At 32.9% G+C, this 15,169-nt stretch overlaps 1 protein-coding gene across 1 annotated transcript; it reads right to left on the minus strand.

Moving 5' to 3' along the window:
* Positions 1 to 1,350: 1,350 nt before the first annotated feature.
* Positions 1,351 to 1,911, minus strand: LOC139426030 (uncharacterized). Its single transcript, XM_071183449.2, has one exon. The coding sequence runs from the start codon at positions 1,909 to 1,911 to the stop codon at positions 1,351 to 1,353; it is 561 nt and encodes a 186-aa protein (XP_071039550.2).
* Positions 1,912 to 15,169: the final 13,258 nt, after the last annotated feature.

A 15,169-nucleotide genomic window follows, 5' to 3' on the forward strand; every position in this document is an offset into this window, starting at 1 on the left:
TTGCATTTTTATGAAGCCCTTATAGCTTAAATTTTACCAGCCTTTTTTCTTTAAAAGAAATTGAAAAAAAAATTACTCAAGTTAAAAATAAAATGAAAGTTTTTTATATGCTGTTTTATGTATTGAAAACTTAATATGTCGATTTTTTTCCTTTACGACTTTAATGCAGATCAACTAGAAAAGGGATAGTAAAAAAAGAGAACTTATTTCATAGAATAAGACAACTAATTTATCTTTGATATAAATTTATTATCTTACTTTATATAAAATCATAAGTAGTCAATAAAAGGATAAATATTCAAATTCGAATTTTATAAAGTAGAAGTTGAAAGTCATGTTTTTTTTTCAACAATGAACAGAAAAATGGAATATCTATATATAAATATAAAGACACAAGAGGATGGAAGGAAACACCATCAAGAAGAGCTCAGTATTTTAATAATGTATTCACACATCCATTTTACAATAATAAGTAACAACAATGACTAAAAAAAGAAAGTCACTTAAAAGTTTACCCAAACTGTTTGGGGTAAAATAAGAACCAGGGAAGGTTCGCGTGTCTCTGGGATCATCTCACTTGTTGAGAGTAAAAAAAAAAAAAAAAAAACTAAGACGATTGTTTTTGTTTGTGCGGATAGAGAGGTAGCGCCATCTGTTGCTACTAATTAACTATCCGTTACAACCTCCCCCTCTGACCCGGAAGACGTCCCGACCAGGGGTCAGCAGGTGAGGCACTCTGAGAATCTTTATGTTCTCGAGCACTCGCAGAGCTGGATTTAATTGTTCTGGCAGGTCTTCCTCTTCTGCGCAAAGCTTGTACAGGTGGAGTTTTATTTCGTCTGAATGGAGTCAACGGCATTGTTGTCAGTTTGGCATCGTTGTCAGTTTTGATCATTAAAGGTAAAAGCAGCAGCGCTTGGCACCGCCGCTCATATGGTCGACTCGGAGCTTTGCTCCCTTCAGGCATCCTTTATCCGTCGACGCAGTAGTGTTGCTTTTATGTGCGTGGCTCGGGGCCGTGGACCCTCGAGTGTCAATGCACCGCCGGCTCCGCCGTCTGATTTGAGGATCTTCGCAATGATAGTCACCAAGCATACTCCGGATGCCCCAAAACATGGGGCGGGACGGATTAAGCCTCGCTTCTATCAGAGTAGTAGAGCATTCTTTTGCTGTTGCTTTTTCCAGTGCAAACAGCTCAACCCATTTAGTGGTAACATCTTCCAAAATATATATCCACTTCTTTCCATGACTTTCAGGAAGAAGGTCAAGCAAATCTATTGACAATGTTTCAAATATTTGTGATGAAACTGGAGTTCTAATTATACCAGCAGGTTTCTAGTTGGATGACTTTTATCGCATGCATTCAATACAATATGTCACATAATTGGTTATGTACTTCCTCATTCCCATCCAGTAGTACCTTCTCGAAATTCTGTCAAAAGTGCCTTCCGCACCGTGACCTGCGGTGGGAGCATCGTGATGGAATTTAAGAATTTGTTCTCTGTCATGTTCTGGAATGACTAGATGTGCTTCATCAGAATCTGGAACATATCTGTAGAGGATACCTCGATTCATTAAAAACCTTCTTTCTGTCCAGTTTCTGTATTCTTCAGTCAAGTTGGCTATTTCAAGACTATCAATTATTTCCTTTAAATTTTCATCTTGTAGTTGGCTTTTTCTGATTTCCTTAGGACTTCTAGTAGGAAAATATATCGTAGCAACAGTGGGTTGGTAGACTGTCACAGCACATATCTCGCATAGGTTGTCTCCATGAGGACAGACAGGACGAGAGAGCATGCCAGGAACTACACTGCATTTGCCGGAGACGTACTCAATATGGAGATAAACTCTTGAAGTAGCAAAACCCATCGAGTAAGTTGTCCTGAGGGGGACTTTAGAGACATAAGCCATTTTAAAGCGTGATGATCTGTATCAACGGTAACTTCTTGTCTCTCAATGCAGCATCTGAATTTTCCTAGAGCCCAAACGACGGCAAGAGCTTCACGCTCAGTTGCTGAATAATTGCGTTCGGCACTGGTTAGAAGTCGGCTTGCGTACTCAACGGGATGTTGATCTTCATTGGTCTTTCCTTGAAGAAGGACAGCACCAAGAGAGTATGCACTCGCATCAGTACGTATAACATAACGATGTGTTGGGATCGCACTACTTCTGAAAAGGTGGAGACGTCAGCAAAGCCTTTAAAGTGTTGAAAGAAATTTGTTCATTTTCTGTCCATCACCAAGAGAAGGACTTTTTGGTGAAGTAATTGAGAGCTCGCGCCACTTCGGACAAGTTTCGGAATGAACCTTCTGTACCAGGAGCATGCTTGCAGAAAGGACTGCACTTGTTTTACAGTCCTGGGTTTAGGTATATTCAGAATAGGGGCTGCTTTATCAGGATCAGCTTGTAGACATTTCGGGGTAATAAAATATTCCAGATATTTGACCTTTGAGCATGTGAAGTTGCATTTTTCGTGGTTAGCAACTCGTTTGAACGAGGAAAGTCTTTGAAAAACTTCTTTCAAATTTTCTAAGTGTTCTTCAAAAGTTTCTGATAGAACGATAAGATAAAATAAAGATATTTTTCAGACCATTTCTGAAATTATCGATGAGTCTCTGGACTGTCGCAGGTGCGTTCTTTAATCCAAAAGCCACTCTTAAAAAGCGGTAAATTCCGAACGGACAAGTGAAAGCTGTCTTGTCTCGGTCCGCAGCAGCTACATTCACCTGATGATAGTCAGCTTCCAAGTCGATTGTGAACATATAACGAGTGTGCTTAGCATCAGTAAGTAGGTCATCAATGCGTGTGAGAGGATAGGAATCCGTCTTGGTGTAGGCATTCAGTCTTCTATAATCCACACAAAATCTAACACTTCCATTTGTCTTAGTTGTGATCACAACAGGAACTGCGCATGATGATTCACATGGTTCTATTATACCTTCATCTAAGAGCCTATTTATTTCATTCTTCGTGATTTCTTCTCTTGCTGGGGACACTCGATAAGGAGGCACAGATCCAGGCGGATGGTTCTGTGTTTCGATGTGATGTTCGATAAAAGGAGTTGCTTCTCCCCCTAGTCGGAAACTACTTTTATACTTAAATAACGCTTCGTTCAATTTCTTCCTCTAGATGTGGATTTTGATGATGGTAGTTAGGTGGGTACCTTCATCTTCACGTAACTGTTTAGGATGATCTTTCAGTTCAAACTGCTGAATGTATGTCAGATGAGTATCTTCATCTTCATGCAAGTGATCAGAGTGATCGATTTTTTGACGGTTAACGGTGCAGCAGAATGGGAAACATTAAATTCTACAGCATCACAAGACAGTTGAATCTGTTCTACAAAATGAAATTGACGTTTAGACTGATCATTTAAAAACCAGATTTTCCTTTTTTAGTTGAGAACAATTCTGGATAATTCTAGAAAGTCAACACCCAAAAGAGTGCTGTTCTTCTTTGTTCCAGGAATGGCAATAAGGTTTAGGGCAAGGATGGGCAAACTTTCTTCGTGGAGGGCAAAAAATCAGAGAGAAAAAGTTTGGCGGGCCAAGTAAAAACTTCTGGAATAAAAAAAATCATACTTAAGTTTTAATTTAAATATTTAATGAGATGTTAATTTGTTACACTGTTTTTCTTCTTGAAAAAATTTTGCCCTCCTGATTAATTCTTTAAAAAGACATTCTGCATTTCGTCTTCTTTCACTTTCAGGCATTGCTTGGTAGTTGGCATTCCGGCGCTTGGCTATAAAATGTCGGTTGATGTCGTATTCCTTAAAATCTGCTACAGCTTCATTGCAGATAAGACATACTGGTTTATTTTTTTACAACTGTAAAAAAATATTTCCAAGTCCATTTATCATTGAACGCATGGCACTCTGAATCAACTTTGCGTTTTTAGTAGCCATTTTGGGGTTAAAAAAAGTTTACAAATAACTCAAACAAGCACTAGCTATTTCATACATTTAATAATTTCACCATTATTTACAATAACGTTATATGTGCGCAATCTTTTCAAACTTAATAAATTATATTAGAGCTCGTGTCGGCAGAAAAATCAGCTTGTTGGAGCTTAAAATGTGCAGTCTGCCATATGTGAAGTACAATTCGCCTATATTGGATTCCGTATGTCTGCTCCTCGAGAAAGACAAACGCTCATTGGCGCCAATCTACGGCTATGCTACAAAGAACTTCTGCTTTCAACATTTTACAAATTGAAGCAGTCTATTTCCATCAATCGCCTCGGATCGGCAAGTAAAAATTCTATTCGCGGGCCGGATAAAACCCTCTGGAGGGCCACAGTTGGCCCGCGGGCCGTTGTTTGCCCATCCCTGGTTTAGGGCAATGTACGATCTCCGAGACGAATTTTCACACAGGTGGTATAGACTTCTTTCTCGATCTTGCTACCGTCTGCTAGAACTGGTTGCGAAGGTTGTTCATTGATTTTTCAATATATTGTAAAGGGTTTCACCAGCAATTAAATGAGTAGCGACAGTGTCTGCGCAAGCAGTACCCATGACTCTATTAATAGTCACTTCTAAGGTTTCCTACTGTCTTGACGGACTAGATGCCGATTGAAAAATAGCCTTGCTGAGGATACCATGGTTTTTTTGTCTCTTCCTTTACAAGTAGGACATTTAGGTTTAATGACGCCTTGCGTGCCACATCCATAGCATACAACGTCAGGAGAATCTTTCTTTTAATCTCTGGATCCTTATCTATCTTTCTTATCAATTCTCTAGAAATGGGGTTTTCTCTCTTGAGGTGGTTGCGTAGGAGGAAACATCTTTCGATGAAAAAATGGTACAGATTTCTTCATACCACAACGGACGTTTTCGTAACTATCGATCTTTTTGACTAGATTAACCGAAGTGATCAATTCTGACCAAATGTCAATGAAGTGTTCCTTGACCTCGGGCGGTACTTCTTTTTAATCTGATCTGCAATGATCATTTGTTTTAGTTTTTTTAAAATCATCGACTTTCAGTTCCTCAAGCCAACTTTCGAAGAAGAAGTTTCTCCATGTCTTCTGGGTCCATGCATCTGGGTCCTTCTTGTGTTGAACGAAGAGTTAACGAAAATTGTCTCCAGTAAACTTGAATCTTCGTAGAAGCATTTCTTTTATTTTCTTATACTCCTGTGTTTCCTCCGGTTCTCGGACAATGAGATCTGATGGAAGGGCTCCAATCTGAGAGCTGTTTGTTTTTCTTATTTATGATACCACAATCTATAAAAAATATAACGAGCTATTCTTCAGATTTAAAAAAAAACTTCACACAAATAAATATTAAATTTATGAACTAGTGAAAAATAATAAACACGATAATTAAAACCAATAATATAAATAAATTAAATTTTTGTAACAAACAAATCGTCAACAAGCTTAGTAGTTGAAGGGCGCTGAACACATTTGATCAAGAAGAGTTACCCTTGCTACTGTTTGCCTTTTCAACTGCTCTAGCATTAAAACAGAAATTCTTTATCTTATCACTGTAAGAAAAACTAATAAATATCGAATTATAATGGCGATAATATTTGATTGGCTTCAAAGTGACGTTTAATATCGATAATATCTTTTATTGATGGTATGAATATAGATAAATATTTTTTATTGATGTATGGATTTTATATGGATATTAAAAAATATAACTGTATTGAAATCCATGCTTGTAATCCTTCATGCATGTGCAGTAAAATCTTTCCAAGATATCCTAGACAAATCAAAAAGACATAGATAATATATAAACAGACATTACATTAAAGAATAACGATAAGCAAAAGAAGTATGTAAAATTTGTCCTGGTTATTATCACAATTTTTCGTTACTATCAATACAACGGTTTGCACGTTTATTTATTATTAATTCGAAAAAAGAAGCACTGAAACTACATTTCTCTACAATTTTCTACGTTTTCTTAAGTGCTTGTGTAGTAATAATAATTTTCTTACGTTTAATATTAACACACAGTCAGAAGAAGTGTTTTTTATTGTTTCATAGGACGTTGTTATAAAAACAGTGTTGTAAAGTAGTTATAATTTTCAATATTAATATAAGTTCGTAATTATTTTTTTCGTCGTAATTCTTGTACATTTTTTTACACTCCTTGATAATTTCAAATTTCTAAGTTCTATAGATTTTGCAGCTCAAAACAAAATGAAACATAAGTTGAATACCTTAAACACTGTCGGCCTATTCGATTTTATAATATACCGAGAAATTACAAACAGCTGACACTAGAAGAAAAAAAACAGAAAAAATGCAAAGACTGTGATGTTGTTCATAACATATTTACTTTCTTTATCTAATTTATTATTTATTTATTATTCATTTAGCATTTTTACTTTTATTTTGATTTTTAGTTCCGACTTGGAACTTTTTGTCAGTTTCTTATTTGTTCTTCGAGGCAAGCTCTAAGCTAATCTACTCCTTTTGATATATTTCTGTAGTAAGCTCTAACTCAATATAGATCTTTCGATGCAATGTTTCCATCATGGAACATTTGAGTTCTTTTTTTTCCCCAGAATTTTCTTAACTTCTTCTAATAAAAAGAGAAATCAAAATTATTAAAGCAATTAGAAACTACACTTCCAGGGGAAAAACGCGCTATGCAGCGGAAATTCCAAAAGGAAATTGAAACCAAAAGAATTAATAAAGAAAAACAATGGAAAAATGAAGAAAAAAATGAAAAATATTGTTAACCGAAACTGACGTCGTCATGGGGTACCTACCCCGGAAGTCATAAATGCAAAACAGCGATTCTACAATGGCTGTTTGAAACTCAGCGAACTTCAGATAGATGAATATATCACCTAGTCTGAGAATTAAAGGCGATCGCTGCGCTGAATGCTGATCACATTGCTGCCATGATGCCATTGTTCTTCGTAACTTAACTCACGGCCTTGATGACTGGCAGACTGGGTGTTGAGAGAGAACTTTATTTTATTTTATTTTTTCTCAATGGAACCTTTAAAAAATATAAAATCATTTGGTTACGGAAATATATAATTAATATGTTTTTTAACACTTGTGCTTCGTTGTTTTGATTATCAAGATTATATTGTTGTATATTATTGTCTTGTTTTAGCGGTGATCTTAAATTTTAAGAAAATGTTCCATGTTTTTTCCCTTTCTCTTTCAAATTAGTTGAAAATTAATAATTGAATACATTTTGAGTTCCCTTAGTTATTTTAAAACATTTCAAGATTTTTAAATTCTTTTTAAAAAAAAAATTTTTTGTTGCAGTTTATTAAGAATAAAAAAAATATATATTTACAACGAACTTTTCTTAGAATGAGGGGAAAAAAGATTTAATTGGACTACATATTCACTTACTTTAGAATTCGTTTTGCAAGCTCATTAAACTACCGCGCTGTTTTTCAACTTATAAAACTCAGTTTCTGGTCGAAATTTACCTTCGTTATCTGCATCTGGCAATACTACTGCTATCTGATATGTTTGTTATTGTTTTGGCAACGTGCTGCTTGTTGGCTGTTTTGTTAGCTGTTATTAATATAAAATCTAATAAGGTAAGTGTAAGAAGTTTTCTATTCACGAAAGCAACGACCTATAGGGGGCGTTGTTTTTTGAGACGAATGACTGCTAGCAAAACAACACGATCATCAGTTACACTGGAGATTTCTTCAGTGTAGCATGGTAATAAACAGAAGAAAAAAATAATTATGTATGTATTTTATTTTCTTATTAGAGTTAAATTCTAATGCCTGCAAAATCGCTCTATTAAATTTAATGATCTAATATGAAAGGTCCATTCAAACTTAATGTTCAATACTTTTCTAAATCATATTACTTCAAACATTAAAATATGCAAAAAGTATACAGAAACACATAATGTTACATCATTTAACTTTGCAAAAAAAGTTTTTCGACAACAATTTTTATCAAAAAAAAAATCAATATTTATGAACTAAAAAACGTAAAATAATGAATGCTTACGATAAAAAAATAAATAAGTACATAAATAAAAAATCAAAAATCGATTCTAAAAATTTCTTATAATGAAATAAAAAAAATTTCATATTGCTTTTTTTAGTCTTAAAGTTTATAATCAGATGTAGAAAATCATTCTGTAGAGAATTAACATCAAATTAGAACAAAAATTATTTACAAGTAAATTTTTTATTATAAAAATTATAACGCTTACCTGCTTTATAAATCCGAAGAATTCCAAATTGAAATGTTCTTCGTTTGAAAATTTTATTTTCAAATAATCTATGCATTGATTATCCCTTCATTACTTTTAGATAACATACCACACAGCAAAATTTTATAATTGTAAGATCTCGATATGAATTTTAATATATAGCTTAAAAACAGAATAGCTGAATTCTAGTTGAAATTATTCTTTCAAAACTGAGAAATACTTATCAAGAAAACGATAAAAATTTATAAATAATCAGCACAAATGATACTATTTCAAGTAATTCGGATGATTCTTTATTGTTGCTTTCCGTATTATATGGATACAGAAATTACTATTCTATAAAGAAGAAGAATATTCTATAACTATTACAGTTCTGCACGTTCTGAAATCACATTTATTTATTGGAATGAAGTAAACAATGTGGAATTAAATAACTTCCCTCTAATTTTTAATTAATTGAAGACAAAACAAATGTATTTTACCTTAATACACACATCTTTAACAATTTGCGATCATGAAATCGGAAGCTATCGGTTGCAAGTTTGTTGATAATGGAAAAGAAAAAAAAGATGGAAAAATGGTTCAACAATTTTTTTTTCGAATGGCAAGCACTGAACTTTATTCGTTTCGCCTTAGAAGATGCCAGAGTTTTTATTCATTTCGCGTTAACCAGTGGGCACCTCTGAACATTGCCCATGCCATACTGCCACAAACCCGTTCATAGGGTGGGCCACATTCACTCATCACACACAACAGAGGACAACACAAGAGGGAGAAACATCCATGCCCAGAGCGGGATTCGAGCCCGCGGGCATAGGCTTCGCAGTCAGGCGAGCTAACCGCTCGGCCACCAGGCCGGCTGTTCAACAAATAAAGGACGCGTTCTGTTTCCGAATGATTTACCAATGTTCTAAGTCGTTTTTTCGAGTTCTTCTGTGTTTTCTTTAAGGGAATTTTGCTTCTTATTTGCTGTTGAAGAAAATAAGCGTTTTACTCTACCAATGATTCTGATAGAACTAAATGAAAACTTAATAAATAAAAGCCTGAAAATATCCTCCCCGCTAGAGGGCGTATTCCAGCGTTGCGATTTCCATTATTTAGTTACAAACGTCATTTAGATCTAGAAAATCATAGTAAAAAACGGTGTAATATTGGAAATTTTAATATTATTTCTAGAAGTCGACATTGGTGCCGAAACACAGATTAGATTGGATAACACCCAATATCTAATTAGGGCACATTCCAATATAAATCACATTGGCGTAGGGAAATAATAAGTTTTTAAATGTAATAAAATTTTAAAAATAATAAATTTTTTAATTAATAAATTTTAGAAATATGAAAATAAGTACATAATTTGGAAATACTAACAAAAATGAAGAGATCCAGATTAATATTCAAACATAATTTATTCATTTACAATCCCTTTGATGTTTGTATACATAGACGGAATGTAATAATTTTTATGCAAAATAACAGTCTTAAAAGTTAAATATTTTATACTTTTCATACATATCACAACATTCACGAGAAAAATACAAAATATTCACTCAGAAATATGATAGATAAGTATGTTTTTGTTGCTAAGGGTGTGCATTCAATTTATACTTTTTTTTTACTCAGTGCTTACAGTTTTGAAATCTGGAATCATCTGAAAATAATTTTCTGCATTTTAATAAGATACCAAATTTCTTGACATATTCTGCCTCATCTGAATTTAAATTTACAGTATAACTAAACTACTTTTTCTCAAACATCATTACCTAGATGATAAAAAAAATTTAAAAATTCACTCAGTTTTTAAAAAAATTACTGTCATTGTTTTGACAAATTAGTAAATGGTGGTGAGTATTTGCGAAAAAGCTATATTTTTATTATATACTAGCAGCCAAAGGCGGCCAGCTGTCCGCCACGCTAAAGGTTTAAACAAATAAAGATTTTTAAAACATAGCAGAAAATCTGAAGATTAGTGGACAATTAAAGTGTTCCTGTCCTGCAATTTTGTCTTCATATTCAGTTCTGCTGCAGATGTGTTATAGCTCTTGAGGATGTTTGAAGATGTAACTTTGCTATGGTAACCTAAGGCCCATGGTAACCTAACCTATAGTATAACTATCAGGTGGAGACTTGTTTTTTCTTTTTTTTTTTAAGAAAAAGGCCTCAGAAATTGTAAAAGCATACAAAAGTTGCTTTCGAAATCATCATTGGCCAATAGCTGAAAACCTCTTCTAATCTTCTTTGACGTTTCTCTGATACTTCTTGGGCTCTAGAATTTCTTGTCGAAATTCGGTCATGTTCCATCCTTCTTTGACGTTCCACAGACGTTTCTTGGGCCCTTCTTCTTCTTTGAGAATCTCTTAATATCTTTTTCTTTGACAAAATACAAAGTTTTTTGGAAGGCGGTTTTGCCATGTCAGTAATCAGGTTTTTAAGAAGTCAACGAATACTTTAGAACAACAATTACTATGAAAGCAAATCATGAAACTTCAATATTAAAATCTAAGTGCTAACCTGCAAACTGAAACTTTCTGAAAATAACTAATTACATTTAATAAAAACTGTTAAAATAAAAAATAGAAAAACCAAAGAGATCCAACGTAAGTGTGATCGTTCCTTCAAAAACAATTAAATTCCTATTTTAAATATTATATAGCTACAACGCTTAAGGAAAAAAAAACTAAAATGCTAAATACATGAAAAGGATACGAAAACGAATTAATTTTTTATGGTATCAATTTCTATTTCTATATAATTTTATATGGTATCTATTTCTATATTGCTACAAAAATTATCGTCTTCGCTTAAGAAAAAAATATAGAGCGTGGAAAGAAGAAGAAAAACTTATTATAACAATTATGAACAGCGACAAATATTGAGTATTGAGTATAGTTAAGTGCGGCGAGCTCTCTGCTTATCGCTTATAGCTCTGCGTTTCAATAGGTAAGGCTTAATTCAGGTTGGGGCTGGGTAGATAGCACAAGGTTGGAGCGAACTACTACAATCTGTTAGTTGTTTGGAAGAATTTTAGAGAGATTGGATTTTGGTCCGGGAGTTGAGAGACAAATATATCAAAGCGAAGCGTTCTATTTACGTATCGAATATGTTGCCACATTTTTAATACAAAAGTTAAACTTTTCTCCACTTTCATAAACGTAAACTAATGCGAACCTTAGAATTAAATTATTAATTCCTTCGCATATTATTGGTTTAAGTTGTCGAAAATTAATATTTCAATTGTAAGGCTCGCATTAGCATACATTTATAAGAGTGGAGAAAAGTATATGCATTTTTTAATAGTTTTTTGAATATGGCTCTTTGAAGACGAAAAAGCATAGATTTTCTTACAGAATGACTGATAACTAAAACACTAATCCAAATTTTTGAAAAAGAAAGAAAATACTTCTTCATTATGTCAAAACACAATTATGTGCCGAGTTTCGTGCCTGGGCGAGGCTTCTGGGGCGATATATTGTGATTACAGACAGACACATACACAGCCGCGTTTATTATTATGTATAGATTCATTATTATGCATCTTTGAGATTTATATCATTTTCATAGATCAGGTTACCAATGTTTATAGGTTTTTCAGAGTAAGTTTATGTTTGCCAGGTATTGTGTGGGTGGCTTAAGTGGTAAGAGTTTGGTCTCTGAAGCAAAACTAAGGTCCCAAATTTGATTCCTAGACTGGGCAAATTTTTAATCAGTTGGAAAAATTTAATTTACAGATTTTGGTATATAAAATTAAATACATAACTTGAACAAAAAAAGCAATCGACCAATGATTGCCGCTAAAAATGTCACATGCCAAATCTAACTGAGGTGGCTAAACATATAGCGCTTTTAAAAACGGAAACTGAAATAACCAGAGAGCATCAGCTGCGGCAATCTCATACTATTAAGCTAGGCAGAAGTGAGTAGTCTTTGTCGATAGATCTCTCTTTTAGTATTTTGTCGAAAGCGCTTTTTTTCACGAATTTATTTATTACGAATTTATTTGACGATTTTTAATTTATATCACGAATTATACTATAGCACATTTCTAATAGGTTTAACGAATTACATGTCATTTATTTGAATTCAAATTTATTTTAATGACTTAGTATTTGCTAAAAAGATGTAATTTTTAAAAGAAAAAAAAATTTGATACAGATTTGAATAATTGTTTTGAATTCTTAGAATTTTGTGCATTTGCAACGTACCTAAGTTAGTAGCGAGCGAAGCGAGATTGGTTTGCGAAGCAAACCATATAAGATTGCGTAGCAATTTTCGGGGGTTGGCGAGCGTTAGCGAGCAGGGGGCGCAGCCCACTAGTTTAATATAAAATAATTCAAATAACATATGCATAGATCTAAACAATATAATTCAAAACAACGAACCAGTAAACAAATCCAATTTTAGGTAAATCTAATATTAATGTAAATTTTCACAAAACTGATTCGATCAAATTCCAAAGGATTTTAAGTTGCTGCAGCATTATGCAGTATTAATTAAATGAAGGTCTTATTTAAATAGTGATTCAAATAAACCTTGCAGATATTATCTAGCATATCAGTGATATGATTAGTGTATTGTTTCTCTTGACATGTCTTATTTACTGCATCCTTTGTTTGGCTGCAGAAATCTGAAGGCATATTTGATTTCAAACTAGATAGGCATTTCTTGAATGCAGGCTGACTCTAATTTAATAATTGAGGGAGGGCCATTATTTAAATAACATTCCATGTGGTATAAAATTTTCATTACTGAAGTTGCTATTTATGTTTATCTTTTTATTAATCCAACCTATTCTATACTAAGAGTTCTGATTATTAAGTATCAATAAGAAAGATTCAACCAAATATGCAATATAAATTTTTTTTAATTAGGCGTTTAATATGCAATTGGTAAAAAGTATATTTATGTAATTCTGAGCAATGAATGATTCGATAATTTTGCTTCGTTCTAAAGTTTTGTTCTAAAATAATAGCAAATTAATATGTAAAAAAAGAATGTTGAAATAGTCATACTATTAATATAAATGGTGGGAAGATACTTAGAAAAGTACTGATCACAATTTATTAAAATTTAGCGACGTGCTACATTTGAAAATTCCTGTTATCTGTGTTTTTGTTTTGTAAATATTTCAACATTAAGTCCCCCATTCGTAAAAGAAGAGCGAATAAGGCAAACGAATAAAAAAGGTAAGTCTTAAATAGGTCACAGACAGTCAAATAATTTTATTTCGAATGGAGCCAGTAAAAGAACTAAAATTAATTAGTTTAGTCTTCGTTTATTATATAGGTGGAATTTCATTTTGCAGACTGTAGTTTTGAGAAATAGCAATGAAACAAAAATAGATTCTTTTCCAGTTAAAGTTTTAAAAACGATTTATTTTTTTCAGAAGGATCCCTGAAATAATTAGGTTATAGTAATAAATAATAATAATAATAATAACAAGTGATTAGTTTATTTGGCAATTCACAAAACTAATTCTAATCTCAAAATGTTTCCTAAAATAAAATAAAGATAACTTTTTACGAATGGAATTACGTCAGTAATAGGAATTGCGCCAGTAAAACTTATGATAGAATTTTAAATAGAGGAAGTAACTTGAATTGGATTTAATGTGATACTTCTCATAGTCTAAGCTAAACTATTTCTCAAAAAATGAACTATTATTTTATTTTCTGTCAAAAAGTCTAAAATTTCTCATTCAAGACATTATTATGAAAATAACTGAAGGTGACCTCTGTTCGTTTAGTTTGCTCTATTTAAAAGTAGTAAAGAATTATAAGGATGTGCCGTTAAGATTATGGGTATTTGACGGGGTGTTCAAGGTTTCTATAGGTGATTAACAATAATCTATTTGCGAAATTAATATTTATTTAACATTAAAATGTATCGTTCAGAATGGAAGTTCAGAAATCGTCTAAAGCAGAGGTGTCAAACTCAATTTTGCAGAGGGCCATATATTAAATTTAGAATGTGCTGGCGGGCCAGATTCAAGTTTAAAAAAATTACTGAATTATTATAACATTTTATTTATTTAATTATATATAATATACGGTTGTTACCTAGTATATAATAGGACGGTTGTTAAAAATCATATCAAAGTTATAAAAGAGGGTAATTATTTTGAGGTCGAGGATCCAGATTCCTGACTTCTCTTGTTTTTGACAAGCTCATTGATGTCCGGTTTCATATTTGTTGTAACTATTTTAAGAATTGATTGGAGAAGTTCATTCGTAAGTCTTGTGCGATGTTTGTTCTTATTTATTTTCATGACGGAAAACATCTGATCACATAAATAGGTACCACTAAACATGCACAGAATGCGTGCTGCATGCTTTTTTAATTCCGGATAATTATGCAAACTCTTGAAATATTGTGTATAAAATGTAAGAGCGTTAACCTCTTTAAATTTTTCTTTCAAAATACTGTCCGATTGAAGATCTATCAACTCCATTTGCAAATGAACTGGTGCCTGTGAAGCTTCAAAATTGAATGGATTGTTGAAAATTGGGAATTCCATTTCATTCATTTTGTGAAAGTTTTCAAAACGATTGTTGAATTCCGTGATCAGATTTTGCAGAAGTTGAGAATATTGATCCAATTTTTTTTGGTTCACAGTGCTAAATGATTTTAAATGAGGGAAATAATCCAAAGTTTGACTTTTTACCTGATTTTCCCACAGCCTCAACTTTGTTTCAAAGACTTGAATGCATAAACACATTCGTCCAGATCATGTAAAAACTGCCTGAACTGTCGGTGATTTAGTCCTCTGCTCCTTATAAAATTTACTATTTTAATTATAGGTTGCATGACATGATCCATTTTTAAATGTTTGGATGCCAATGATTCCTGATGAATTATACAGTGAAATCCCACAAAATTCCCTGATGTTTTCTGTTTTAATTTAGTTACAAAGCCTGAATGTTTGCCAGTCATGGCAGGGGCGCCATCCGTAGTTGTGCAGCTAAGTATATTCCAGTCGAGTTCATATTCTGCTATCAAATGCTCAATTGCAGA

This window comes from Parasteatoda tepidariorum, chromosome 7, assembly GCF_982258835.1.
Source record: "Parasteatoda tepidariorum strain Cologne lab strain chromosome 7, Ptep-v5.0, whole genome shotgun sequence".
Classification (NCBI taxonomy): domain Eukaryota; kingdom Metazoa; phylum Arthropoda; class Arachnida; order Araneae; family Theridiidae; genus Parasteatoda; species Parasteatoda tepidariorum.

Bases quoted from the DNA above. Each gene is read 5' to 3' on its own strand.
- LOC139426030 (XM_071183449.2), bottom strand. From the start codon at position 1,911: ATGGCTTATGTCTCTAAAGTCCCCCTCAGGACAACTTACTCGATGGGT.